Here is a 27,543-nt window from a genome sequence, read left to right as displayed (position 1 = left end):
TTCTGGGCTAATATAGGCCTTAGGATGTCTTTCTGCTGTTTAAATTACAAATGCCAACTTGCTGGCCTTTGAACTCTTGCTTTGCAGACCTTTCCCCTCAGCATTTCATTGAGGCTGGCTCCTTTCCTCTTCTTTTGTCCCTGATTTATATGCCTAGACGATGATAGGCATCTCCCTTTATCCTTGAGATTAAAAAAAAAATGCCTCCACTTTTTATCTCTTAAAAGTCCTTGTTCTTAACAGAAAAGAGGTTTACTTGGCCAGGTATTTCCTACCCCAGTAGGCATTTGCAATGTCCTTGGGAGATCCTGAATTGTGGGTGGTGATGGTAGCCAAGTTGTTTAACATGGTGTCCTGACCAATGAGACAGAAGCAGAGGTCATATGGGGGCAGAGGTCTAGGGACCCCCTCTTGTGCCAAATATTTATCCTTAATTGTTGAGTAATGGTGGTGGGGGAGGGAATGACGTCAGGGAGGGATGGGGAAGCCATTGTAGCAGAGGGACACTTAGACAGTTTGGGGGCATCAGCTATTTGTAACCAGTGTGGAAGCATAGCATATTCAAATCAGAATAGCCGTGCCAGTGCATGTCCAGCCTTCCATGTCGGAGATGGTTTGTCCAGTCTGTTCCCCCAGAGTCTCCCTCAGTGCTTCTGCTTGCTCGAGGTCCTTCTGGCAAGGATGTTTTGCAATGCCACTTGAATATCAGTGATGTCCTTCAAAGCCCTGGGAAAGACAGACAATGTTGGCACATTTTCCGGGAATCTAAGCTTGTGCCTGACCAACTGACTGCACCACACCGCTGCAGGTTGCACCCCTGCTCCCATCCATGGTAAAAGGTATAGCTCTGTGGGTACTTTGTGGGATGGCAAACACCATCTGGATATTGAACTGAGATTGGCATTTAATTGCTATTGAATATCATCATACCCTAGAACCGAGCCAAAGAACGGCTCTATCACATGGCAGCCAAACTGTCAGGAGAACGGAGCCAAGAAGTACAGATTTACTCGGCACAAACAGTGATGGTGCTCAGAGTATTCTCGGACAGGGAGGGGATCAGGATCTTGGCACCTGAGCTGCGGGGTGTGGTTGGGTCTGAGAAGGTGCTAGGATTGGGGTCTGGCCAGCTTCTCTAGGCCAGCTCCTGGGCAAGGCCTCCTTCTGGGAACATGAGAAGGGATGGTTTGCAGAATGTTCTATAGACCCAATACAGAATTGGCTCATGAAAATTATGTAGGCATTTGGATTGCTTCTGGAGAGAGCAGGCTAGTGTATTTGGCAGGCAAACCCAAAGGAAGACTGGCTTAGCTTGCAGATACCTCAAGACCCAGGGCTGATAGGCCAGGCCAGGTGACGGGGCAAGAAACACAGTTAGTTTTGGGTCCTTACACTGGAAGGGAAGAAAGTGATTGATGGGATTGATTGCAAGAGGTTAATGCTATAGGCATGGAACATCCCAAGGGTTGAGAATAAAGGAGGGTTACTGAGACCCTGCTAAACAGACTCTGGTTGAACCACAGAATATTGCAGTCTACTACAGGACCAGTAGTAGCTGAAGGAAAGAAGGACAGAGGATGCATGTCATGATGATCACGGTGATGATGGTGGTAATAACAGGCAACATGTATTAAGCACTTAGTGTGACCGTGGCACTATTTAAATCCATTAACTTACATACTTGCTGCAATAAAGTGAACAAAGTAGGTAGTATCACCATCCCCATTTTATAGATAAAAAGAGAGAGGCCCAGAGAGGAGTGAAAACCTGTTCAAAACACACTGCTAATAAGTGGTGGAGTCAAGGTCTTTTCCACTGGCAAAGAAGGAGCAAACAGACTGTTAATTAAGTAATAAAAGTCAGGAGTTCTTCCACAATGCAGAGAAATAGGAGTAGAATTCAGCAGGAGAAACAGGAGTTGGCTCAGCTGAAAGCTGCCAGGAGGCATCCATAGACAGGAGCTTTTAGCCAACCTTCCCCACCGCACCCCCGCCCCCTTCTTCATTCTCTCATGATTGCAGAGAAGCCAGGAGGGAGCCAGAAAGCCATGGCAGCAGGCACGGGCCAGCGGAGGCTGCGTGGAGACCTTAGGCACCTGGCTGGCTCATGCAGAGGCAACGGAACAGAGGCTGGAATGCTGGCAGCTGCTCCCAAGACTTGTGGGGATTTAGAACCTCCCAGTGGAGGAGGTAGATTGAGATGTAGTTCTAGATCTTGCCACAGTATGTGTGGGGAGATGGATGTGACGCAGCAAAGTGAAACCCCTCGAAGAGCCCCCTCCTCAAGATAGATCAGTTGCATGTTTTAGATGTTTATTTTTTGAAAGTATTTATTTATTTATTTATTTATTTATTTATTTATTTATTTATTGTGTGAGCAGGGGGAGGGGCAGAGAGAGGGAGAGAGAGAATCCCAAGCAGACTCTGCACTTAATATTGAGCCTAACATGGGGCTCGATCCCATGACCCTAAGATCATGAGCTGAAACTAAGAGTTGGACACTCAAGCGACTGAGCCACCCAAGTGCCCTGTCAGTTGTGTCTTTTAGAAAAGAGTTTCAGATCATAGGCTGTGGCTGGCTGGAGTCATACCCCATTAGGTCCAGCCCTGCTCAGCTACTCTGGATTCCTCCCCCAGAGCAGCTGCCCTGAAAACCGGAGCCCTTCCCACTGAGGTTGGCAAGACCACAGGCAAAGATCCAAGAACAGAAGAGATGGAGACACTTGCCAAGCAGAGTTGGGCTGTAGGTCATTTCCAGCTCATTCTGTGAGAGCTGATCCGTCCATGTTCCTAGATAGAACTCACAGGGAAGGTGCCTGTTGGTGAAACTGGAATTTCTGGACAACTTGTCAGAGACAAATAGTGGGCAAGTTTGCATAGCACTCTGGTAGGAGTAGCTGAGTCCAGATTTTTCTGGAAATTCAGACATACTGTTATTAACAGTAAGGGGAGTTGAGTTCAGCCCTGACCCCAACTCATACTTCATGAGCCAACTAGCACATGAGGTAAGATACAAGCCGAGAACAATGGGAACTGGTTCTTTGTCCCCTGTGGGGGTGGGGCGAGAAAATAAAGTTAGATAGCCCCCATCTGAACAGTGAGAAGTCTCAAGACATGGGAGGAGACACACAAAGGGAAGGTAGGAGCTACAAGAGAGGTGTTCTCTTCCACAAGTAGACCTTTCCCTGTGCCAAAGGGATGTGGCACCCATGAGCAGCAAGGCATGAGTCTAACCTTCTATGGAATGTTCAAGAGTGATTGCCTTTGGAGATCACACACTGAGGAACCATTTAAAAGAATTCGTTCCAAATGTCTTGTACCCAAATCTTACACTTTTCCAATCTGGAAATTTGGAAAAGTGAAACCTATTGAGGGGAATCATTATGAACCACACAGTTCACTGTGACCCTAAATCATGACCTAGTGAGAAGTTGATAGTTATTGGCATTAGGTGAAAGGATAGGGTGTTATGAGCTGTTAAATTCTGAGATGGCTTGGGGGTGTAGGTTGGCTGGAGGGCTGCTCACCATGAATGGAAGTGTGGGACCTGGGCTGTCCACCTGCCTACATGGGCATCCAGAAAGTTTACCTATTGGGTTGAAGATGGGAGAGTGATAGGAAGTCTGAGCAGGATGGTGGCAGGTTGTGCTGGCCTGCTTCTTCCTTTGACATCCAAACATCATTAATAAAGTCACCAAAATCAAAAGAGAGTTTGTATATACGAATACATATCTGTATCTCTTCATATCTATGTTGTTGTTTTTTTCCTTTTCCTTTTCCTAACACAGGGACAGAAGTGAGAAAGCAGGCTCAGGACTGAGAAGTGTTGTCACATCCCAGGTGGGGATTTGTTTTCAAATGTTTTAGTTATTCATTTGAGAGAAAGAATGAGCAGAGGAGGGGCAGAGACAGAAGGAGAAGCAGACTCCCCGCTGAGCAGGGAGCCCGACACAGGGCTCCATCCCAGGACCCTGAGATCATGACCTGAGCTGAAGGCAGATGCTTCACAGACAGCCACCCAGGCGCCCCCAGTTGGAGAAGTTTTGTTTATGGTCTGATCCTTTTAATAACTATAAATAAATGATGTATCTTGAAGTATTCCTTTACAGAACTGTATTATCTGCCCATAACCATGGCAAACTCCTCCACGTATTACTTATTGGATTGCTATGATATCCTTAGGAGACACATGCTTATCTCTTAATTTTACAGAGGAGTTTACTGAGGCTTTGAGAGTGAAGTGCCTTAAAATCCCAGTGAGCTTGGATTGGAACCCGGCTCCACCTATCTGCAGCGCCCTGGAGCTCAAGCAAGCTACCGCTGCTCTGTCTTTTGCAGACAGCTTATTCAGCTTGAAGAATACTGAGAGAATAAACTGTAAACTCTAGAATTTCATCCCTACATCTAAGAATAACTGGATTATCTTCATGCCTTCTTGCCATCCACCAGACACATAGGTTGTCATGGACTGAATGTCTGTGGCCTCTGAAAATTCATATGCTGAAGCCCTAACCCCTCTGTGATGGTACTTGGAAGTGGGGCCTTGGGGAGATAACTAGCTACGGATGAGTTCACAAGGGTGGAGCCCCACAATAGAATTAGTGTCCTTAGGAGAAGAAGAGACACCAAAGCTTCCCCTCTCTGCCATGTGAGGACACAGCAAGAGGACAGCCATCTCCAAGCCAGGAGGAGGGCTCCCACCAGGAACCAAACCATCCTGATCTTGGACTTCGTAGGCTCCACAGCTATGAGAAATTAAGTCCTGTGGCTTAAACCACACTATTCTGTGATGGCAGTTCGAGGTAAAGGATAAGTTCATTTATTGGTCTCATGAACACAGCTTCATTGTTTTTGAAAAAGAATTGTAAAAAATTTAAGCAGCATGAAGAAAATACAATAAGGAAAAATCATTCCAAATTCCACTACTCAGAGACTATCACCAAAATCAGTTTGTTAGACATTTTTCCAGGCATCCCTCTGGGCTTACATACACGGGTACCAATTTCTATAACATTTTTAAAAAAGATTTTATTTATTTATTCATGAAAGACACACAGAGAGAGGCAGAGACACAGGCAGAGGGAGAAGCAGGCTCCATGCAGGGAGCCCGACAAGGGACTCAATCCCGGGTCTCCAGAGTCACGCCCCGGGCCGAAGGGGCGCTAAACCGCTGAGCCACCCAGGCTGCCCTCTATAACATTTTACATAAATAACTACCACAGTGTGTATGATATGATCTATTTTGTTATTTATGAGGTGTGTTAGATTCTCGGGGCTGCTGTTACAAAGTAGTAGGAACCAGGCGATGGAGACAGAGACAGAAGTTTATCCTCACACAGTTCCTGAGGCTGGGAGTCTGAGAAGGAGGTGTTGGTGGGGTTGGTTCCTCCTGGAGGCTCTGAGGAGAGCCTGTTTCATGCCTCTCTCCCAGCTTCTGGTGGATTCTGACGAACCTCCATGTCCCTTGGCTTGCAGACACAACCCTTGAAACTCCGTTTCCCCCTTCACATGTATGTCTGTATATGAATTTCCCCTTTCTTATAGGGACACAAGGCATTGGATTAGGACCCTCTCTAATCCAGTAGACCTCATTTTAGCTTGATTACATCTGCAAAGGTCCTATTTGTAGACCATGTCACACTCATAGGTACCAGGTAAATGTGAATTTTGGGGCCAGTGGGGGGAGGTAGCATTCAATCCAATACACATGTGGGCATCTCTTTATGTAAATAAATGCAGACTTCCATTATTTTTAAGGAATTTTACCAGAGATGTGTACCATAATTTCCTTAAACCAATCTCTTATAGATTTATGGATTTACCTCTAGGTTATTTTTATTTTAGTTTTGGGCTATCTTTAGCATCTGCTTGATGTACACCCTTAAACACAGATTTTTAGCTACTGTGATCATTCTTCTTAGAGAAAAACTTTAAATAGAATTGGTGATCCAAAAGGCATGAACTTTTATTACTTTGACATCTCTTGACCGAGGCCTTCATGGAGGGTGGCCCCAGGCAAGGGGTGAGAGGTATCAGGGGCTGAGGGGCTCTTCTCTTGCACATTGAGTGTGATAGTCTCCAGAGGATTTCCAGAGCCTCTCTGGAGGCTCATTTCATAAGAAACTTCTGTATCTGACACATAGTAGGCATATAAAAAGTCTTTATTAAATGAATGTGGGTATTTATGAAAAATAAGATTTTTTCAGGGAAAAACAAATAGCTTTTTTGAGCATTGCATTGGGCACAGAGAGGAAATTTCTGCATGTTCCACAGTGATTTTTCTTTGGAAGCCAAACGCATGGGGGCTGGGCTGGGAGCGCAGATGCTTCAGGGGTCTGTTCTGGCGCTGTCCTGGCAGGGCCTGTAGCCACCATCTGCAGGAATGTTCAGGAAAGGGAACAGCTCCTGTAATAAAATGTGTTCCAACTTCTGCTCACGAGGCTGGGGTCTGACCAGGATGGTGGTGGCCGACCCCCCTAGGGGCTCTGCATGGCTTTCAGACTGGATTGGGTCACAGTGCCTGCATTTGCTCAGCCTGTCACAGGGCACCCACCCACGTTCCAGGAACAGAGGAATCTATTTATCATACAAACCCAGGTCACCTTCTGCTCCCAGACTTGGGTGGAGGGGGTGTGTGTCAGTTTGTGGGCATGGGTACAGGACGTGCTACGGCCCTGGGAAAACATCGTGGATATTCAGAAGGTGACAAAGCAGCCGAGCACAGAACGGTCACTCCAGAAGCTGGTGGGCAGAAGAGAAAAAATAGTGAATCGCCTGGGATGAGTAGGAGAGGATTTCCTTCCTGCCCATGAGATTCAGAGCATGCTCTGAGTATGAGAGGAAAAAGAAGGCATCCCGTCAGTGAGGCTATGATGTGGGGAAACCGAGGCTTGCCTAATGCTGATGCTCACCTCAGGGTTCACGTGAGATCTGGGTGGACAGGCAGATAGGAGATTGCCTGTGCAAACGGGCTCGGTGTTTACTCAATAGCCAGGTATTTCAGTGACTAACATTTATGTCTATAACTGGGGTAAGATAGTTGTCCCAGACTGTGCCAGGTCTGGTCCCAAGAGAGCTGGAGAGGGGAAATATATTCATGCAAAGTGTATCTCGAACATCCACTCTATGCCAGGCACTGTGCTGGTGTTAAGGATATGCCCCTGGAACAAAAGACCTCTGTTCTCGTGGGGCTCACACAAGTCTGAGTTGCTCATTGCTAAGAAAAGTTGTGCATACTAGCAGTTTGCAGAGAAAATGCAAAGTCCCATGAGAGCCCGAGGAAAGGACCTGGCTTAATGAGGTCTGGGGATGTTTTGGGGGAGGTCACCTTTGGGTCGGTCTTGGTGAATGAGTAGACATGACAGACAGAAGAAGCATCTTGAGTAAGGAAATCTAAGTAGAGGAAGCATCAAAGCCAATACAAGCATTGTGTTGGGGACCTCAAACATCTGAATACTCTCGGCAGCTAATGAACAGCGTTACTACAGGGGAGGATGCTCAGACTATTACCATGGAAAATGGTTTACTAGGCTTTTGATAGGTGGCTGGCTCTCAACCTCAATGTTTATCATTTTGTGGGAAGATGCATTATAATTTCTAGAAGTGCCCACTTAACATCTCCCTCTGGGGACACTTGTCAACTGTGGGATGTCTTGCCCAAAAGCCCGTAGACTGTCTTGCGGGGTCATTTTCTTACAGCAGACAGGAAGCTGTACTCAGGACCTGCCACATGAGGGCACAATTGCCCAATGATGGGCTCAAAGTACCCGCCTCCCCCCCCCCCCCCAAAGAGAGGTCAGGAAAGACCTTGTCCATACAAGCTCTTCTTCCCAATGACAATGACCAATGGGTGCAAGAAACTGTCCAATGTGATTGTATGAAAGCCACAAACATCTGCTGAGCGAGGCGCTTGGAGGAATTAGGGCAGAAAACGGGCTCCCTTTCTAGGTCCTCACTTCCCCAGCGCCTGAGACATGTTTCCTATGATTCTTGCCCTGTGATTACAAATCAGACTTCAGTTTAGGTAGGTGTGGAATGCCAGTGGGCTAGTGCTTTCAGAATATATATATTTTTTATGATCACAAAGAATTGCAGGCTCATACAGAAAGTCTCATGCCCCTTCCCCATTAGCTACATATATAAGGATTATAAATGCGTATAGATTATATACCTATAGACTATGCAGGTATATGATTATACATAATATTAGATATTGCACTATATGACACATACATATTACACATATAAGTGTACACACATACTATACACATATATTTATAAACTATATTGTTTTTTCCTATGATACACATTTTTACAAAATAGACATCTTACACTGTAAACTATTTTGCGATCCCATTTTCATTTAATACATTTCAAACATTGCCAAGATCACTCAATATTGTTCTTATATTATGATTTTTAATAGCTGCATAACCTTCCAAAACGTAAATGCTCTGTAATTTCCTGAAGCAACTTATCATTATTGAATATTTGGATTGTGGGCGTTTGGCAACAAATCTGCTTCTCTGCAATTTGTTTCTGTTGAGGTACACATCTCCTTAGTATCATACCCTTGAAGTGGACTTTAGAGAAATAGACACTTCATTTTAAAGCTTTTGATAACATAATGCACAACTGCCTTCCAGAGTCATTACCACAGTTTCCTGCCTCATCAACAGCAGATAAAAGGGCTTCCCAGGTATCCTCAGGGTGTTTGTCACATTTTGGCAAACAGAAGATCCCTGGCCTCCCGGAAGCCACAGATTTAGTGAAGCTCCTGGGACTCCCCAACGGATAGTTGAAGGAGGGATCAAAGGAGTGCCTTGCGTGTCATTTCTCTCCCCACTTCTTGGCGAGAATAATGGTCGTTCCATTCAGCGAGCTCTGGATTGGGGTCAGAGTGTCCGGGGCCTGAGTGATGCCATCGCCTGGTGCTGGCTTTATGCTTTGGAACAGCTCAGGCCACCCCACTGGGGCCATGGATCTCACCCCAAGAGCCGGGAGAATGAACTCCCCGTAGGGAATTTCTCTTTGTGCCTCACAGAGGGCCTGGTGCTGAGCATTGCTGTCATGACTGTTGGTTTGTGAAAGTGTATTGAAGACGCTCTTCATTTTTCAGCTCTTACTTGGGACCTTACAATCCAGCAGAAGACATTACAAGTCCTGAGTTTTGGCTCCTGCTCTGACAACACTAGCTGTCTGACCTTAGACACTTCTCTTCCTCTGGCTGTGTCTTTGTTTTCCCATTGGCCAAATGAAGTTTCCCTTGAACTGGAAACTGGCAGGTCTTGCAAACAGAAAAGTACTTGGTGGAGCTCTTCTCCATGGCAAACTTTCTAAGATGGTGAGTGGCAATATCTACCGATTCCTTCCTCTGCCCTAGTCACCTTGCGAAGGATGGGATGTGCATCATCAAATGAATTACATGAGACAGGTTTTAAGATCTCTTCATTTTACAGGTGGGGAAACTGAGTCACAGAGAGGTTGTGACTTTGCCCAAGGGTCACTCAGCCTTCAAGTGGTTGATTCTGGGATTTGAACTGGGGTTGATTTGAACTGGGGATGTATGACTCCAGAGCCTGTGTTTGAAATCACAGAGCTGGCCACAGGACCTAAGATTATCTTCCAGCATCTTGTGATGGCAGCGCCCAAATGAAATGATGTGTGTAAAAGTGGTCATGGACCTGTGGACACTGAACATTCGAGGCCGTACCTTCTGTTTTCTCTGCTTTCTCCTTTCCCCTTCCTCGCTGCGTTCTGTGGTGGGTTTCAGTTCTGGCTCTGGTGCTAACTTGGGTATTTCCCACAATTTCTCTGCGCCTCCATTTCCTTGTTTGTGAAATGAAGGGACACCCTGCCTTTCCCCATCAGATGAAAGGACCTGGGAAAACTGACGGTTTGGGGAAATATGTCTTTGTATTGGTTCTACTCTGTGCACATGTACCCAGGTCTTGGAGGGATTTCCTGGAACCAGTTCATTTCTTAACTGTGTCCTATTGTAACATTAGTGTTTGAATGATTGCAATGCTTTCAGAATGTTTTTATAATTACTGGCTTTTTGCTTGTAAAAGAGGGTCCTCTCTTTTGACCAGGAAAACATGCAAGGGCCAGAGGTGAGTAGGTGAGTGGTCCCACAGGTGGGGCTGGTGATGGCTGGGAAACAGAGAAATCCCAGACTGTGTGGCATGCACGTGGCAATGATGGAGGCCCTGTTCAGGGCCCTGTGGTTGAGTCCCACTCTGCAAGGCTTGACTGTAAAATAGGGGACAAATGATATCAGTGGTTTTAAAACTATGTTTTTGCAGACTGATAGTGTCCTCCCATGGGGCAAGTAGGAATTTAGGGGCTCACCATTGGAGTCAACCATAAGACTACCCTTTTTTTATCTATTTGTTTTATATAACTGAGTTCTGTCTTGTTTTTGTTGGAAAAGAGGCCTTCCTACTTTCAAAAGGGGGAAGAAAGAGTTTGAAATAAATTTCTGGTGATTTTTAAAGAGAGGGATACTCCTGTAACCTAAATATCAGCTAGGATATGCTGCCCTATGAGATCTAGAAGAGACAGCTTGATACCCCACCTTCATGCCGCTGGGAAGCCCAAAGTCCTCCCTGGATTTCATGAGTTCCAAGGTGGGGCTTCTTTTCTCCTGATCACCCTGCCTCTGGGTGCCCCACCTGTTGGGAAACTGGCTTTATTCCTGCTCTTTTAGGCAGGGCCATTTGCCTCTTGCTCTCTCCTGCTGTCACGCCCTACCCTGGGTTCTCCTTGCCATTTCCAAATCCACCAATGTGCTGACTAGAACAAAAGGGTTTCCTTTCAACAGGGTCCATCCCCTGCAGAAGTCAGGATTGTACATGGAAGGAAATTTCTTCTACTATGGGAACTTCAGAGTACATGCAAGCACCCATGAGCTCGGCTTGAATGGAGGGGCGCTGACCATTGGCTGCAAGGGTGACAAGGAGAAGCTGAGAGAATGAAGTCCCACAGGTCTGTTCCTGCACCAAATGCTAGGCTTTGGGCTCATATGTGGCTGGGGAGAATTACGGGTGTATTGCTGGGGGTCTTTCCCCTGGGCATGTGGTGCAACCAGTAGGGAAAGTAGATGGAGACAAAAAAAAAAAAAAAAAAAAAAAAAAAAAAAAAGCACCTAGAAGACCCTTTTCTGGTAATTCACTACCTTTTGTTCTTTGGAAAGGATCAGAATGGACACACCTGATTAGATGAGGCATTACCCAATGATGACATAGTCCTAGTGGCCCTGCCCATCTTATTGAAGGACTACTATTAGTGGGAAAACACCTGCCGAGGTCCATTTGGAGAAGTCTGCCCTTACTGGGCCTTCAGCAACATGCCTCACACAGATGACTGCTCATTCAGAGTTGTCTCCTCTTTCTGACTCTCCACAAAAGCAGGAGAGTCTCATTTATCCCCATCTCCCAAATGCTGAGTATAATGCTTGACATGTGGCAAATCTTAGGAAATGAATAGATTCCCCAATGCACAGTCATTTTCCAAGAGGTGACAATCTTGACTTGAGTTTTTTCCCACTGTCACTGCTGTACTTATGCACATGCATCACCTCTCCCCACACTTCCTCCTCACTGGGGCTCCTGCCCTCTGCCTGGCCTGTTGGCTTGAGCTCTGTGCAGTAGCCTGCAGCCCCAGCAAAACTTTTGCCAGCTCTACAGGCACGCCTCATTTCATTGCACTTTGCAGATACTGCATTTTTTTTTTTTTTTTTTTTTTTACAAATTGAAAGTTTGTGGTAACCTTGCATCAGGCAAGTCTATTGGGCCCATTTTTTCCAATAGCGTCTGTTCACTTTGTGTCTCTGTGTCACATTTTGGTAATTCTTGAGATATTTCAAACTTTTTCATTATCATTATTAGATTTGTTATGGTGATTTTTGACCAGTAGTTATGACTCACTGAAAGTTCAGATGATGGTTAGCATGTTTTAGCAATAAAGTATTTTTTAATTAAGGTATATACGTTGTTTTTTTAGACATCATGCTATTGCATATCTAATAGATGACAATACAATGTGTAAAGTTAACTCTTATATGTCCCCAGAAACCTAAAAATTCACAGGACTCTCACTTTATTGCAATATTCAGTTTATTGTAGTTGTCTGGAAGGGACTCAGCACCTCTCCAGGGTATGCCTGGGCTCTGCTGGTGGTCGATCCCTCCTCAGGAACTCACAGTAGCTCTCCACTACTCACAGAAGAAGTCCCTGTTTCCCACCTTGGTCTACAGGCCCTTCACCACCTCCTCCCCCTGTCTTCTTTCATTACCCATTGTCTTTCTGGCCCTTTAGATGTTCCCTGAGTCTTCGTGTCTGTGCCCGCCTCATCCTGCCTCCCCTGTCTGGAAAGTGCTTTTCTGGGTCGTTCATCTACATGGCCAAATCCTACCTGTTTTTCACATTATTATACCATTTGAGCCTCACTAAAATCTCTTGAGTCAGTCATAGAACATTGGTCCTACAAGATGATCCTTTAAAAAAGGATTCCATGTTAAAATCGGCTCAGGCAATGATGTGCATCATCATCCCTTTGTGGATTTAGGGTGACACTCCAGCACCTGAGGTCCTGAGGAGGGCTACCATCAGGATAACTCTCTAACCCAGCATTTCCTGAATGTATTGACATCAGAACTCTTCCCCCCTCCATATGTATTCACATCCTGCAGCCTCTCTGGGGAATGCTTCCCTCAGAGTTATCAGTCAAGTTATCCTTAACCTGTTTTTACTGGGGAAGAAATCCAGGCAAGAATGCTGGCACGAGCTGAGTGAAAGGAGGGCCAATACCATTATTTTCTTTACTATGCTCTGATGACTTATAATATTTATCATCCAGTGAGGACTTTAAAACTTATTCTCGGAACCCTGGAAGTGACTGGCTTCAAAGACTGTAACTCTCATTCCTCTGTCCTAATATCTGAACTTTGTCCTACTTCTCTTTTCTAAGAATGATCATGTCCAAGTATTTCTTTGGCTTTTCTTTTCCTGCCAGATGTTTCACAAGTAAGGAACAAAAGGTTCCAATTAAATTTTTCCAAGAGTTTCATCAAATCATGACAATAAATAGCAAATACGTTTTCTAGTATATACCTGCCTTACATCAAAATCAGAGTAACTGTAAAGAGGAAGGAACGATGGCCTGATTTTAAGGAGATATTTATAGCTAAATAAGAACTGAGCACATTTTATGGTGGCCAGAAAAGCATGAATGTATTTCTGTTTTAATCTTAGCTTTGAGGGCTTTTGAGGGTTATACATTAATATTTTGTATAGTGAAGTAGAAAATAAGCATTTTACATTTTTTTTCAAAAATGAAAGTAAAAATTCGGAAAACTAAGGGAAAAAAAACTTCTTGCATGTTTGTTTAACATTTTGTTATTATTACTTAACCTTTAAATCCACCTGTGTTGTAACTTGTGAGATCCTCCCTGATGGTACTTTATTGTATTAAGAGTCATTTGGGGGGAGAGAACATCAGCACACTATGCACATGCTCAAGGCTGCATCCCTCAAAGGTGATGTCAGAGGGCTGTGCGCTGCTTGGGGTCAGGTCTCACTGAAGTAATCCAGCCAAGGTCACTTAAGAGATTCGTAAGCAAGCAAGCACACAACAGCAGACACCTGGGGTGGGGAATCAGTATTCGGAATTGCTATACTATGTTACAGAAAATGTCTAGCTTTCAATAAAAAAATTTGATCCCTCCCAACAAACAGGAAAATGTGATCCATATTCCAGGGAAAAGGTAGGCTTTAAGAGGGCCCAGATGTTGGACTTAGCAGGCAAAGACTCCAAAGCAATTAAGAATATGTTCAAAGAACTAAGGAAAACCATGATGATAGAATCTAAGGAAGGTATGACAGCAATGTCTCATATCAAATATAGATTATAGATAAAGAAGTGATAGAAAAGAACCAGGCAGAAATTGTGGAGCTGAAAAGTGTTATGACCAAAATGAAGAATTCACTAGACAGGTGGAACAGTAGATTTGAGCTGGCCTGAGAAAAAATAAGACCTGGAGAAAAAGGACAGAAATTATGCAATCTGAAAGCCAGAGAAAAAAAAGGAAGGAAGAAAAATGAATAGGGCCACAGAGGTACGTGGGACCTAAAGAAGGGCACCCACATACATGTAACAGGAGTCTCAGAAGGAGAGGAGAGAAAGGAGAAGACAGATATTCAAAGAATTAATGGCAAATCCCACATTTGATGAACACAACAATCTACACATTTATGCAGCTCAATGAATTCCACATGGGATGAATGTGAGGCAGTTGCCCCCAGGCTGCAGTCAAGTGATGAAAGACAGAGCCATAGAGGGCATTTTGAAAGCAGAGGAGCCAGCACAGGACCCTTTGCAGATGTGCAGGGAACCTGGATAAGATTAATGGTTGACTTAGGAACGGTGGAAGTCAGAAGGCAGGATGATGATGACATTTATTTTTTAAAAAATTTTTAAAGATTTTATTTATTTATGAGAGACACACACAGAGAGAGGCAGAGACATAGGCAGAGGGAGAAGCAGACTCCTTGCAGAGAGCCTGATGCAGGAACTCGATCTCTGGTTGGGGATCATGCCCTAAGCTGAAGGCAGATCCTCAACCACTGAGCCACCCAGTCATCCCTAGTTTTTAAAATTTTTAAAAAAGATTTTATTTATTTTTTCATGAGAGACACACACAGAGAGGCAGAGACACAGGCTGAGGGAGAAGCAGGCTCCCTGCGGGGAACCTGATGCAGGACTCGATCCGAGGACCCCGGGATCATGACCTGAGCCAAAGGCAGATGCTCAACCACTGAGCCACCCAGGTGCCCCAGGATGATGACATATTTAAAGCATTGAAAGGAAAAGCTGTAACGAAGGATCTCACAACCAGTAAACCATCTTACAAAACTGGAGGTGAAATAAGCAAATGAGTAAAAGCTAAGAGAATGTATTGCTAGGCCTGCCTTACAGAAACACAGAGGGAATGGGGGACAGCAGGTTATACCAGGCAGTAACCTGAACCCACACGAAACAACAAAGAGAGTCAGCAAAGATAAGTGCGTCTGTAATTGCACAATCACGTAGTTATATCTTTCTCCTGATTAAAAAGCTGTTTCACAAAACAATGTGTGGAGAGCATCTTTTTGGGCCTATGATGAACAGCAGTGTAACTCATTTCACAATAATGGCCCAAGGGAAGTAGGTGAGAGCAAAGCTTCCTTGGAGTGAGGTCTTACAGACTCATCGAACTTCACTAAATTACATGGAGACCATAGTTGCCTTGTGATCTTTCTGATTTTACAGGGATTATGGAAGCACTTAGAGAAAGCATGAACTTGGAAGTCAGGAGATTGGGCTTAGTCTTTGTTTTGAGCAACTTTGAGCATTTTGAGCTTCGAGGAGCCTGTAGCGCCTTGGAGCCTCAGTGTCTTAATTTATCAAACACAGTCTTAGTGGGATACTACATGACCTACCTTCTTTGTCCTCTTGAGCCTTTTGAAGTATCCTAGAATGCGTTGATGGACTGGCAGGGCCAGTGGACTCACAAGTGTGAGAGAATGGCCCATCTGGACCTGCGGCTGCAGCTAGTCAGCTGATATCCTTCCCAGGCCAGCTGCAAAGTGCCCCCACCCTGAGTCACCACCCAGAGGCTTCCTTCCTGATTCTCATTCCCTCACTTCCCCAAGGCAGAATGAACTTTTCCTTACGCTGCTTTGACCCTTCATCAGCCTTCATTGGCACATCTGTGATACCACTTGTTCAATTATCTTCTCTTTTAGAGTGGGTTTGCTGGAGGGAGGCAAGGGTATGAGTCCTTCATGTCTGTGCCGTCTCAGTAGACACAGAACAAGGTCAACTACCAAATGCATTCCATCTCCGTCAAGCTCCAGGTCATCCTAAAGCAACTGCCTGTCCCTCCTACTCATAAAACACTGCTTTAAAAATGTTGGCTCCAGCATCAGAACAAAATTAAAAAACAACTCAAAAAACCAAAACCATAAAAAAAAAAAAAAGTTGGCTCTGGCATGTTCTAGCTCTATCAGGAGTTTTTGCAAGCGACAGGCTTGTCCTGTCACTTGGAGACTGGGGCGGGCGGGGTGCTGTAAAGCCCATAGAGGTAGGGGTGTCTCAGAACCCTGGAAACAGGCTAACATGATAGATTTCTTACTTTTGAGGCACAGACGTTGTAATTCTACCTTCCGTCCTTCCTCGGTGTTACTTTGGTTTCCAAATTTCTGCATCGAGGATGCATGTTTTAGGATTAAGGTCAAATTGATGTTGCTTCTGCTTCTCTAGAAATCAGAGGCAGGCAAGTCGTGCTTCGATTCAAAAGCTCTTCTTTTTATATTTTTTATATTCCCCAAATATGAGTGAGACCATATAAAATAGTGAAAGGGAATAAAGGGGAGAGGAGAAAAAATGAGTGGGAAATATCAGAAAAGGAGACAGAACATGAGAGCCTCCTAACTCTGGGAAATGAACTAGGGGTGGTTGAAAGGGAGGTGGGCGGGGGGTGGGGGTGAATGGGTGACGGGCACTGAGGGGGGCACTTGATGGGATGAGCACTGGGTGTTATGCTATATGTTGGCAAATTGAACTCCAATTTTAAAAAAATATGTAAAAAAACTTAAAAAAAAGACAACAACAAAAAACCCCACAAAACCTCCTCTTTGGTGTTTCAACAAGTAAGGGATACTTTACTTATATGGCACTTTTCGTTTGGATTAAAAAAAAAAGAAGAAAGAAAAATGTTTTACATTTTTAGCATAATGAGGTCTGCCGGCTAGAGTTTGTCCTCCCGCCTGCTTTGCAATTAAACTCCAGGAAATCGTGGTGAAGGGACTCCAGGAGGCGAGCGTGCCGCCCCTTCCACCCGGCTCCCCGCCTTCCCCGCCCCTCCAGCGCCCCCCTCCGCGGTCCCCTCCAGAGCCCCGCCCCCGCCCAGTGGGCGGCTCCTGTGCCGCCGCTGGTTGGCCAGCAGGCCTCACACCTGGCCAATCGCCGGGGACCGGTTGTCATGGCGACAAGCACGCTAACAGGGCAGGTGCAGGAGGGAGGCCAGGCCCGGGAGCGCAGGATGGCGCAGAACCTGTACAGTCCGCGAGTACGGCTGGGCAACTGGAACGAGGACATCTACCTGGAGGAGGTACGCGGCACTGCTCAGGGACTCCCCGGCCCGCCCCAAGGCCGGCGGCCGGGGCCTCCTCTCTCACCCAGCAGACCCCCAACACCCCTGACATCCCACCAAGGCTCGGCCCCCAGGAAGTTCACCTGCTGTCCCACAAACCCAGGTCTCACGCTCCGCGACTCTTTCTAGGGGTCCCTTGGCCTCCCTCTAGGGGTCCCATGCCTCCCCTTCCGTCCAGAGCCCCACCAGGTGTCCTCCATCCTCACAGGTGTATGTGTTTCAGAGGCTGCAGTCCAGGTGCGAAGGAGGCGCGCTCTGTGTGGAAGCACCGCCCCCTCCCGCTCCGGACCCGGTCACGCACACCCTCTAGGTGTCCCCGTGGTGTCCCTGGGGTGTTCCTTTCCCTGCCATTACACTCACACAGGGCGGCCCTGGGCCTTCAGGAATCCATCCAGCTGGGACTGTGGGGTGGGGTGGACTTTGAGTGCCAACTATCGCACAACCAGGGGAGACCTCAGCTGGGGACCCCGTGGCCTCCAGATGTTATTCATGACTGTCTCTGGGTGGACTCATCAAGCATGATGTTTCTTTTTCTTTGTGTGTCTTTCTCATTTTTTCAAGTATCCTACACTGAAGTAAAAATATTAAAATAATGCTAAAACAACTTCCACCATTCCCATTATGCTCACATTTCTTTTTCTAAAATTTTGCTTTTTCAGCGTGATGTGCTTCTGACCTGTAAGCTACCAGTGTCTGTAGATTCAGGACTACTGCTGACCTTTTGGGTTCCCCTCATTTTCTCTTTCATCAGGAGCTCATGAAGGACTTTTTGGAGAAGAGAGAAAAGGGACAGCTTCTCATTCAGAGAAATAGACGACTCAAAGAGAATCTTTTGAGACCGGTAATTTTAAATTCAAGCACTGTGTTCAAAATCCTATCGAATCAAGTGTGAGTGTATGTTAAGCAAGCAAACGTTTTGTAAATGAATTATCATTTGGAAAATACTGTTTTTTTTTCCTTTAGATCTGAAAACCACAGTGTTTAAAATTTCCTAAGATTTTAGAAACATAGGAGAAATCTGCTCTTAATTATGTTTACCCACATTTTCCAAATTAAGACGTGGGTGGATCAGTGCAATATGTATAATACCCCTTAGCTGGGGCTTAAGACATTTCCAGTGCATTTGAAGAAATTAAGTGGAGTCAACTCATGTGGTTTTTCATCAACTTTTTTTTTAGTTCATTTAGGATTTTGGGGGGACTGTGCTTTGGCACAGTGGGAGGGTGTAGGCAGCAGGAAAGGGAAGAAAATGAAGTCCGTGGGGAATGTGAGTTATTACAAGTCATCCAAATGATCTCACCTCTGTTGAAATGGGTCCTCGACAGTGAAGGAAAGCAGGTGCCTGGGGCAGTGACCTCTGCACCCAAGGCAGTGGCCAAAGCACCGGCTGTTGGCTGTCAAGGACTTGCACCATTTGTTTGAAAAACTCCGATTTAAATTGTAGATGCAGCTTTCCATATCTGAGGATGGGTACGTTCACTGTGGCGACAAAGTGATGCTTGTGAATTCCGACTACCCTGAGACAGAAGCCCATCTGGTTTTGGGCGGGGACCTGAGCCTGTGCATGACCCCAGATGAAATTCAAGCCCACCTGAGTGATGAGTTAGAGGTGCCCTGTGGCCTGAGCGCAGCTCAAACCAAGATCCCAGTTGGCAGAAACACTTTTATTATTTTGAGGTAGAAATACTTTAATTATCATCTCATTTTTTAAATCATAAATATATTTTCACATAAAGCTTCAGGGTGCCCTGCGACTGGAGCAGTGCTGCCTGGAGGTGAAAGTCATAAGACTCTGTGCTTCTCATCTTGCTGTCTCCCCTTAAGGATTGTTGTTGGGGCCCTTTACCTGCCTTCACCTTAAATGTCAAGATAACTACTCATTTGTGTTCAGTTATAAATGCTTACTTCAAAAGTATTGGATCTAGGTAATTAAAATCATATTGTGCCTAGAAGCTGGGCTTTTGTAATAACATCTCGGGATGCCGTGAGCTCATCTGAGTTTTTTTGTTGCTCTTAATGTCACTGTTATTTTTATAACAAAAATAGTTTGGTACAAGGTGGCATCATGCGTGGGATACTTGAGATCTGGCAAATAAGCAATTAGATCCTTAGAGAACAGATACATAATAATAACGAAAAAGTATTGCTTAACAATGTTTTTATGAAAAAGATATAGCCAGCCTTTTAAGTCTTTAATTTGAGATCTCCTTTGAATACTGATAATTTATGTCAAGACAACTAAAAGTTGACCACAATCTCTGTGTCCTGGAGGATTAAGAGGGAAGACTGTATTAGGTGTGCACACATTTGTTACTGTGGCTCTTCTAAAGATGTCCGTGCACCTGACCAGAATTCCTCAGTTCAGATAGCGTGATGTGCTCACAAAGAGGGGATGCCTCTTGTGAGGCACAGCACGTTGGCTGTGGTGGGACACAGGGACAGGGTGCCAGCTGGATTCGAAGGCCCAAAGAAATGACCATTTTGAAAATGTTTAGTTACTTAATCAGTTATGGTGTGTGAATGTACATTATCAAGAAAATTGATTATAAACAAAATTGCATCTGCAAAAAAAATTAGGATGTAGAATGATTCTAATACAGAGAGTTGACGTGATACTTACCCTTCGCTGACAGTGAGGACAGGAATGCCATGGGTCAAGTCCTTAGATATGGACAGAACTTCTGCCTTGCGATAACAGGAGGATTTGAAGGCAAAATGGTGAGTCATCACGGTGGGTGTGACCAGGTGGTCACACCTGCATGTGGGTTCGGGACCAGGTGTTTTGTTTCTATGTGTGTTTGTGGCTTGGCACAGAAGCGGACAGAGGACGCAGCAGGCGTGAGCTTCACCTTTGGCTGCTTCAGCCTCAGTCCACAGCTCTTCACTGGCAGTGTTGGGCCACTTCTTTCCTTCTAACTTTTTGAATGACAAAAGTATACCTTTAGATGCTAAGGAGGAAGGGAGAAAACTCTTCCTAAAATGCTGCTGACAAAAAGCAAAAATGTATGCCACCTCCACCTGTAAGTCAATGATTGGATTAATTAATCATCGTCTGACAGCTGTCAATGTCACCAATGTTCTCAGGGTATATTATCTGATTATATATTTTTTAAACTTGATCTTTGTCTTTCTGTTGAGGATTAGCAGATATAATAGAACCAGATCTGGGTCTAACTAGTTGACATGTCTCTCTATGGGGTGGAACTTCAGATAGGTCATATAACTTTTTTGAGTCTCATCTATAAAATGGGGATTATTATACCTTACTACATGCTTAACTGACTCATATATATATACTCAATCATCCAAACAGGCCTCTAAAAATATTTATTTATTCATGAAAGACAGAGAGAGAGAGAGGCAGAGGCTGAGGGAGAAGCAGGCTTCCCACAGGGAGCCGGATGTGATTTCCATCCCAAGACCCTGGGGATCATGCCCTGAGCCAAAGGCAGACACTCAACCACTGAGCCACCCAGGCATCCCTCTCAGAACAGATTTAAAATACGGGGAAAGTTTCAAGCCCTGCAGCATGGAGATACACCATTTCTGGTCCCCCCCCCCCCCTCCACCGCCCCGCACATACTGTCCTTAACTCTCCCATCTTCTTTGTCTCCTGTAAATCATCTGTTCTTTGCCTGAGTACTGATTGTGATTATGTATCTGCTCTTCCATAGATTATAACATCTTGTCATTCTGTTGGTAATGTTTCCTCCCTTTGGCTACTTGGCTTTTATTATTTTTATTTTTATTTTTTTTGGCTGCTTGGCTTTTAAATCACAGTTGCTCTCACATCTTTTTGAGTAAAATGTATCAGTGTTTTCCTTGGTAATTCCTTCCATTGCTTGGAGCCCTATTAAGTCTGCTCCAGAGATACTATAAGAAGAAAAACTTGTATGGACTTCTTGATGTCTGAAGTTTGACTTTGCTCCAGTTTGTCTTCATCCGCTTGAGATTTATTTCGATACAGGGTTCTATGCAGACATGTGATTTCCCCACAAACAACTAATTAGCTGCGTTTTTGTTATTTCTTGAATAATTATTCCCTTCCTCACTGACACGCAATGCCCCCGTAGCGTCCATCCGTTAAGTCACTGTACAGACTACATGCTGTCTCTGAGCTTCCTATTTTAACCCTTTCAACTCAAGTTGTATATTGTTATTTATTTATTTTTTCAAGTTGTATATTTTTATTCTAGAATTCTACTTTATGATATAATGATACATTTTGATGGCTTGTCAGGCTAGTTCTCTCCCTACACTTCTTTGTCTGAATAGTATTAAAAATTAACCTCTCAGTTAATTATTTCTACAAGTCCCTCTGCCCCCATGGGGGGAGAAATCATGTAGTATTTTGATTGGCCCTGGAAAATTATGTAAATTCACATTGTTAGTGCTTTACAACACTTTTTCTTCTGAGGTGTCTTGCCATTTATTCATTTATTTTTTGTTTTCTCTCTGTAAAATGTTGTGGTTTTCTTCCCACAGATTTCACGCTGATCTCATCAAGGTGGTCCCCTGGTATCTTCTATTGTGGGGGCTCCCGTAGGGAGGCCCTTACGATAGTTGCAACAAAACTATAAGAAACCTGTCAACATTCATACTTACCTTTGATGAAATCCCTTACTCTTGTTATTTCTAATGATTTTCCAGCTGATTGTTTTATGACTTCCGGGTAGACGGTCCTTTCCTTTTCAAGGGATGATGATTCAATCTTCTCTCAAATTTTCTCATTTCTGTTGCTTGTCTTTGAAATAGCAAGTGCTTCCGGGGCATTCATTAAAAGATATCTCGTAATACTGAACTTCTAGATTTCTTCCTGATTCATTATTATTTTTCTTTACATTAAGAAGACAGAGTTTGGGGCAGCCCGGGTGGCTCAGCGGTTTAGTGCCTGCCTTCAGCCCAGGGTGTGATCCTGGAGACCTGGGATCGAGTCCCATGTCGGGCTCCCTGCATGGAGCCTGCTTCTCCCTCTGCCTCTCTGTCTCTGCCCCTCTCTGTGTCTCTTATGAATAAATAAATAAAATCTTAAAAAAAAAAGAAGGCAGAGTTTGTGGTTTGAGGAAGATATTCTTTGCCATGGAAGTCCTGGTTTTCCTGTTGCTCTAGGTGGCATCAACATTGCCCCAGTCACTGAGAGCCAAGCTCCGGTGAGTCTTGGGCCCATCCCACTTCCCTGCCCATGTCCAGCTCACAGCTCTCCGTTCATACTGTGTGTAGGCTTGGCTTTTCATCCGCAATGCCAGGACCTCAGTCCAGGGCCGCTTGGCTTGACCTCTCTTGTCTGTCCTGATTTCAGACCACAGTAGATGCACACTGCCAGATTGACCCTTCAGGGGCTCAGGTTGGTCAATGCTGCTTTTCCCTCTGTGACATGTCCCTGGCCTCCCTGACCAGGTACAGCCACCACACTGCCTCCTCCTCAGAGCTTCTCCTGAGCCCCTGGGAAGCACGTGTCCTCACCTATGCCTGCCTGTACCTCTTCCACCCCTGGTGGCCAGCCATCCCTCGCAGGTGCTTCCCAGGCTCATCCTCTGTCACTCCCCTGCTCATCAGGAAAGGCCTCGAAGATAGTGCCTCATTTCCACCTTCCCCACAGTGAACAGGTGAACACCTCCTGGCACAGCTTTGCACGTGAGACTTACCGAGATTGGCAGAAACAGCCTCGGCATTGAGGATCAAAGTCCATCAGTCAAGAACTAACAAGCCACTAATGTTTCAGACTTTTCTGCAGGATGGGGACCCTCTCAGCTCAATCCAGGTGCCTGGATAGCGGCCGAAATGAGTCCCATGTGTGGACATTGACTCCTGAGGGGCTCAGAGTGAATGTCAGCTGTGATGGTATTGGTTGTAAGGACACTTCACTTCATGTAACAAGTTTTGTGCAACACTATTTCTAAGAAGCAAACTAGTGGGGATCCCTGGGTGGCGCAGCGGTTTGGCGCCTGCCTTTGGCCCAGGGCGCGATCCTGGAGACCCGGGATCGAATCCCACGTCGGGCTCCCGGTGCATGGAGCCTGCTTCTCCCTCTGCCTCTCTCTCTCTCTCTCTCTCTCTCTCTCTCTCTGTGACTATCATAAAAAAAAAAAAAAAAAAAAAAAAAAAGAAGCAAACTAGTGGTCCAGGCCTAAGCCCTATGACAGAGGAGGAGAGCAGGGATGGGCTGAGGAGGAGAGAGTGGGTTTGGTGTCCAAAGGAAGGAGAAGCCATGGAGGTGACGTGGGCAGGTGGGCAGCCTCAGCGTACTGAGATGACATTTCTCAGGTGGAGGAAAACCGAGTGTTCTCATATAATTGGCAAGAGTGGGATTTTCCAAAATTGCTTTTTTAAAAAATATTTTATTTATTTATTCACAAGAGAGACAGAGAGAGAGGCAGAGACACAGGCAGAGGGAGAAGCAGGCTTCATGCAGGGAACCCAACGTGGGACTCGATCCCGGGTCTCCAGGATCAGGCCCTGGCTGAAGGCAGCGCTAAACCACTGAGCCACCCAGGCTGCCCCCAAAACTGCTTTTGAACGCACCTGACATCTAGCCAGGTAGTAGTTTACTTGCCCAGCTTTTGCAGCGCTGTGGTGTTGCTCATTCACGTGTTGCCATTCTCAGCTGTATTTATCAAGTGACCACAGGACCCTGCTGAAGTCGTCAAAGAGGTCTTGGCTTCAGGAGGTGTACCTGACAGATGAGGTCTCCTACCTGAACTGCTGGCAGGCTGCCTTCCTCGACCCCCAGCTACGCCTGGAGTATGAAGGCTACCCCATTCCGGTGAGCACAGCCTGGGAGAGACACTGGTACCCCAGGGCTCTTCCATGGGTGTGATTTACTCCTGTGTGTGCAATGAGAGGCTTCTGAGCACTCTTGCACCGTCTGGGCCCTGTGTACTTTCTCTTCCCCCCACCCCTACTTCATTTGAACCTCTAGCCTGGGGCAGCATCCTGCACGGCTGTTTCTCAATCCCAGCTGATGTTAGACTCACCCACGGAGCCTTACACACACACCACCATCTGGATTGTAAGGATTGTGATCCTGCTCTTTTCCAGGCAGTTCACTTCTGCAGGTGCTGGGAAACGTTGGGTCCTACAGGGCAGCATCTTTCCTGTTCTCGTTGTTGGGCACTTCCCCCGGAGCTTGGGCCCCGCAAGGCTGGAGCGCCAGGCATGGGTCCCCTGGGCCAGAGGCTTTGCTCTGGCTCCTGACGCATCCAGCACACACAGAGTGAGTGGTCGTTGGAAGTCACTGAGAGAGCTTGGAATTCAGCAAGGACTGAAGGGTTGGCCAGCAGAGGTGGCCATGAAACAGGGGTGAGAATAGTATCTGCTGATGAGGCTTGGTCGGTGCAGTGGCTGTGCTCACTGGAACAGTGCCTGGCTCCCAGTGGCTCGCAAGTGCTCCTGGTTGTCATGGTTGTGGCTGTGCTCATGGGAAAGCGGTGGGCCGGGCCCAGATCTGTGCCTCCTGCTAGCTCAGGCCTCCCTGGCACACGGCTGCTGTCTGCACACTCAGAGCCTCACACCTGTCCTGGCTACCTTACTGTGCTCAGAGTTCACCAAGTGCTCCTGGGGTTGAGTAAGTCAGCTTTCCCGCTTGCTGCAGCAGGGCAGGAGGCATCCGTGGGGCGCATCTCAGGAAGCGGGTGGTACAGAGGACGTGTCCTAGGATTTGGGCTTTGATTGGGGGATTTAGGGAGATTCCCAGAAAGTGGGGCTCTGCTCCTGATGCCGTCAGAAGTGAGGTGATTCTGTGACTGGCATCTCAGCACCCCTTAGCTGTGGAGAGGGCGGGCCAGAGCGAGGTTCATGCTGTCCTCAATCAAGAAGCAGCAGCTTCTTGACCCCAGAAGGGCGGACCCTGGAGGGACGGATGTTGGCCATTCCGTGGCGTGGACAATGCTCATGTTTAGTCTGTGTTCACAAGATATCACAGAGTGGTCTCGGTTTTGCTCTGACCCTTTGTGGTTGCAGGGTGGCCGGGTCTGACGTGAGCATCCTCTGACGCTGAATAGGTCCCACAGGAGTATGGGGGCCTTGCAGTGGGTGCCCGTCAGTCCCTGGAGGCCATGGGCCGCTTCGTTCTTCCTCACACAGCTTATAGCTTTCATGAGCCAGGAGTTTGAAATAATACATATTGTTTTTCTGATTATAAATGTAATACCTGCTCACTGAAGGAAAAATTTAAAAAGCACAAGTAATGTGAAATTAACCACTAATTTCACCTTCCAGAGAAAGCCACTGGTATTTATAATTTCTTTTTCCATGCATGTTTTTTTTACTTAATTTAATTTTTTTAAACAAAATTGGACCTCAGCGATATCCTTATCTTCTCCACTTAAAAACACCATTGATTATATCTCATGTTGTGAGAGATCTTCTTCAGTGTGGCTCTGAGTGGCTCTAGAATGTTCCATCATATATGCACCTGCAATGATGTATGTCATCTGTCCTTTATGGTTTGGCTTCTCGGTTATTCTATTTTCTAAAAATTAATTTAAATGAATATTTCCAAATTTCTGCCTTTAGGAATTGGAGGCTTTAGTGCAAATAACACACTCTCTTCATCTTTAAAGGCAAATGCAAAAGTTATCATCAATCACTGTCACACGAATCGGGGACTGGCAGCCCACCGGCACCTATTCTTAAGGTATGTGTTGCAGGGTTCAGCAAAATGCCACAAATAGGGGGGTAGGCTGTGCCTATTAGCAAGGAAGCTCAATTTATTTTTATTTATTCATTTATTTATTTTGGCAGGGGAAGGGCAGAGGGAGAGAGGGAGAGAGAATCTCAAGTAGACTCCCTGCCTGGTGCAGAGCCTGATGCAGGGATCGATCTCACGACCCTGAGATCATGACCTGAGCCAAAATCAAGAGTCAGACACTTAACTGACCGAACCTCCCAGGTGCCCCCAAGAAACTCAATTCGGAGTGTGGCCACAGACACAAGTCCTTTGATGAAGTATTGTCACAAAGGACTCGATGGTGTGACAAAGCCTACCTGTGTCCACAAGTCCCTCTCAAACAAGAGGATCTTAGCTAAGGGGACCCTGTGCCCCTCATCATTGCCTAAGCAGGGTCAAACGTTGGGCAGACATGTATTGTAGAGCCCACCCTCCCTGAGCAGGGGCTTGGAGGAACGAGTGGACAGAGTTCCTTACCCAGAGCCACTACTCCGTTTCCAACCAGTATCCATTCTTTCTTGCCCCAGTACCTATTTTGGAAAGGAAGCTGAAGTGGCGGCTCACACACATCTGGATTCACATAGAGTTGAAAAGCCAAGGAACCATTGGATGTTGGTGACTGGGAATCCCCGCAAAGACTTGTCCACCATGTTGGACCTGCCTAAGCCACCGGCGGAGGACAGCCGAGCCCTGGAGCAGGCCACCAAAGCCCTGGAGCAGGCCATGGACCCAGGGGTGCAATGACCCCAGGTGCACCTGCTCAACGGTCAGCGGGGGCGGTCAGGACCTCTACCTGACTGGCCACACGATCTTGCAATGATTTTTTCCAAGTACAAAATAGTCTTTGAAACTGGTGCATTTGCCATGGCAGCTATGTGATCAGAAAGTTCCTGACAAAATAAATATTTTTCCCTTCCACATATTTGCTTGTCTATTCATTCTTTGTGGGGTATAAGGTAAAGTGTTATAATGGGATGAAGAGTCCCCCAGCCCTGTAGGTAAAGATGAGCCATGAGGCTGTCTCATGGGGACCTATGCCAAGAAGCAGACGGTAGGCTGCAGGTGGTGTAGATGTGGTTTAAAGAGACACTGCTTTAAGGAGGCCTTTGCCAGCAAGTGCTGCAGGAGTTAGGGCGGTGTTTCCTGTCCCCAGCCATGCATTGGATTTACTCAGAGAACTTTAGCAGTTGCTGATGCCTGGGCCCCAGCCCAGAAATTCTGATTTAATGCAGCCAAGGTGGAAACCCACTGCGATAGGAGGCGGAGGAAGGAGCAGGGGTTCCTTGGGGCGTCCAGGGAAGGCTTTCCTCAGTGAGTCTCAATCAGGCCACCATTCCGAATCAGGTGAACAACATGGAGTGAGCCCAGTGACCCTCTGCATGCCAAACCATGAAATCAGAGTTTCTGCAGTGGGGCTTTAAAAAGATACGGATGCTTGAGCCCAGCTCCAGGGATTTTCATTGGAGTGATTTGGGGTGGAGGTAACAATATTTTCAAAATTTCGCTGTTTTATTGTAATGTACAGCCTGGTCTGAGCATCACTGGCAGGTGAATGGAGTTAGGTTTGCCTAAGTGTCTCCTGAGGGCGAAATCAGGATTGGGAGTAGGTCAGTTGGGGCTCCAGCTGGGGAGAGATGTTCTTTAACAGTTCAATTTGCAAGCATTTGGACCAATTCTGGTGC

The 27,543-nt window shown here is 46.0% G+C and overlaps 1 protein-coding gene across 4 annotated transcripts; it reads left to right on the top strand.

Moving 5' to 3' along the window:
* Positions 1–16,992: 16,992 nt before the first annotated feature.
* CFAP161 (cilia and flagella associated protein 161) lies at positions 16,993–26,781 on the top strand. 4 transcript variants are annotated; one of them, XM_077874151.1, is made up of 7 exons: positions 16,993–17,151; positions 17,945–18,034; positions 18,638–18,870; positions 19,827–19,911; positions 23,798–23,956; positions 25,755–25,828; positions 26,389–26,781. In XM_077874151.1, the coding sequence occupies exons 1-7, from the start codon at positions 17,023–17,025 to the stop codon at positions 26,603–26,605; spliced, it is 987 nt and encodes a 328-aa protein (XP_077730277.1). In that variant the 5' UTR covers positions 16,993–17,022; the 3' UTR covers positions 26,606–26,781. The 4 variants fall into 4 exon arrangements, with proteins under 4 accessions (XP_077730277.1, XP_077730290.1, XP_077730301.1 ...); XM_077874160.1 differs by having other exon boundaries at positions 17,010–17,151; positions 17,853–18,034; XM_077874164.1 differs by lacking the exon at positions 23,798–23,956.
* Positions 26,782–27,543: the final 762 nt, after the last annotated feature.

The sequence above is a fragment of the Canis aureus genome, chromosome 2 (genome assembly GCF_053574225.1).
Source record: "Canis aureus isolate CA01 chromosome 2, VMU_Caureus_v.1.0, whole genome shotgun sequence".
In the NCBI taxonomy this organism is placed as follows: Eukaryota; Metazoa; Chordata; class Mammalia; order Carnivora; family Canidae; genus Canis; species Canis aureus.
This window is presented reverse-complemented; position numbering and strand designations above follow the sequence as displayed.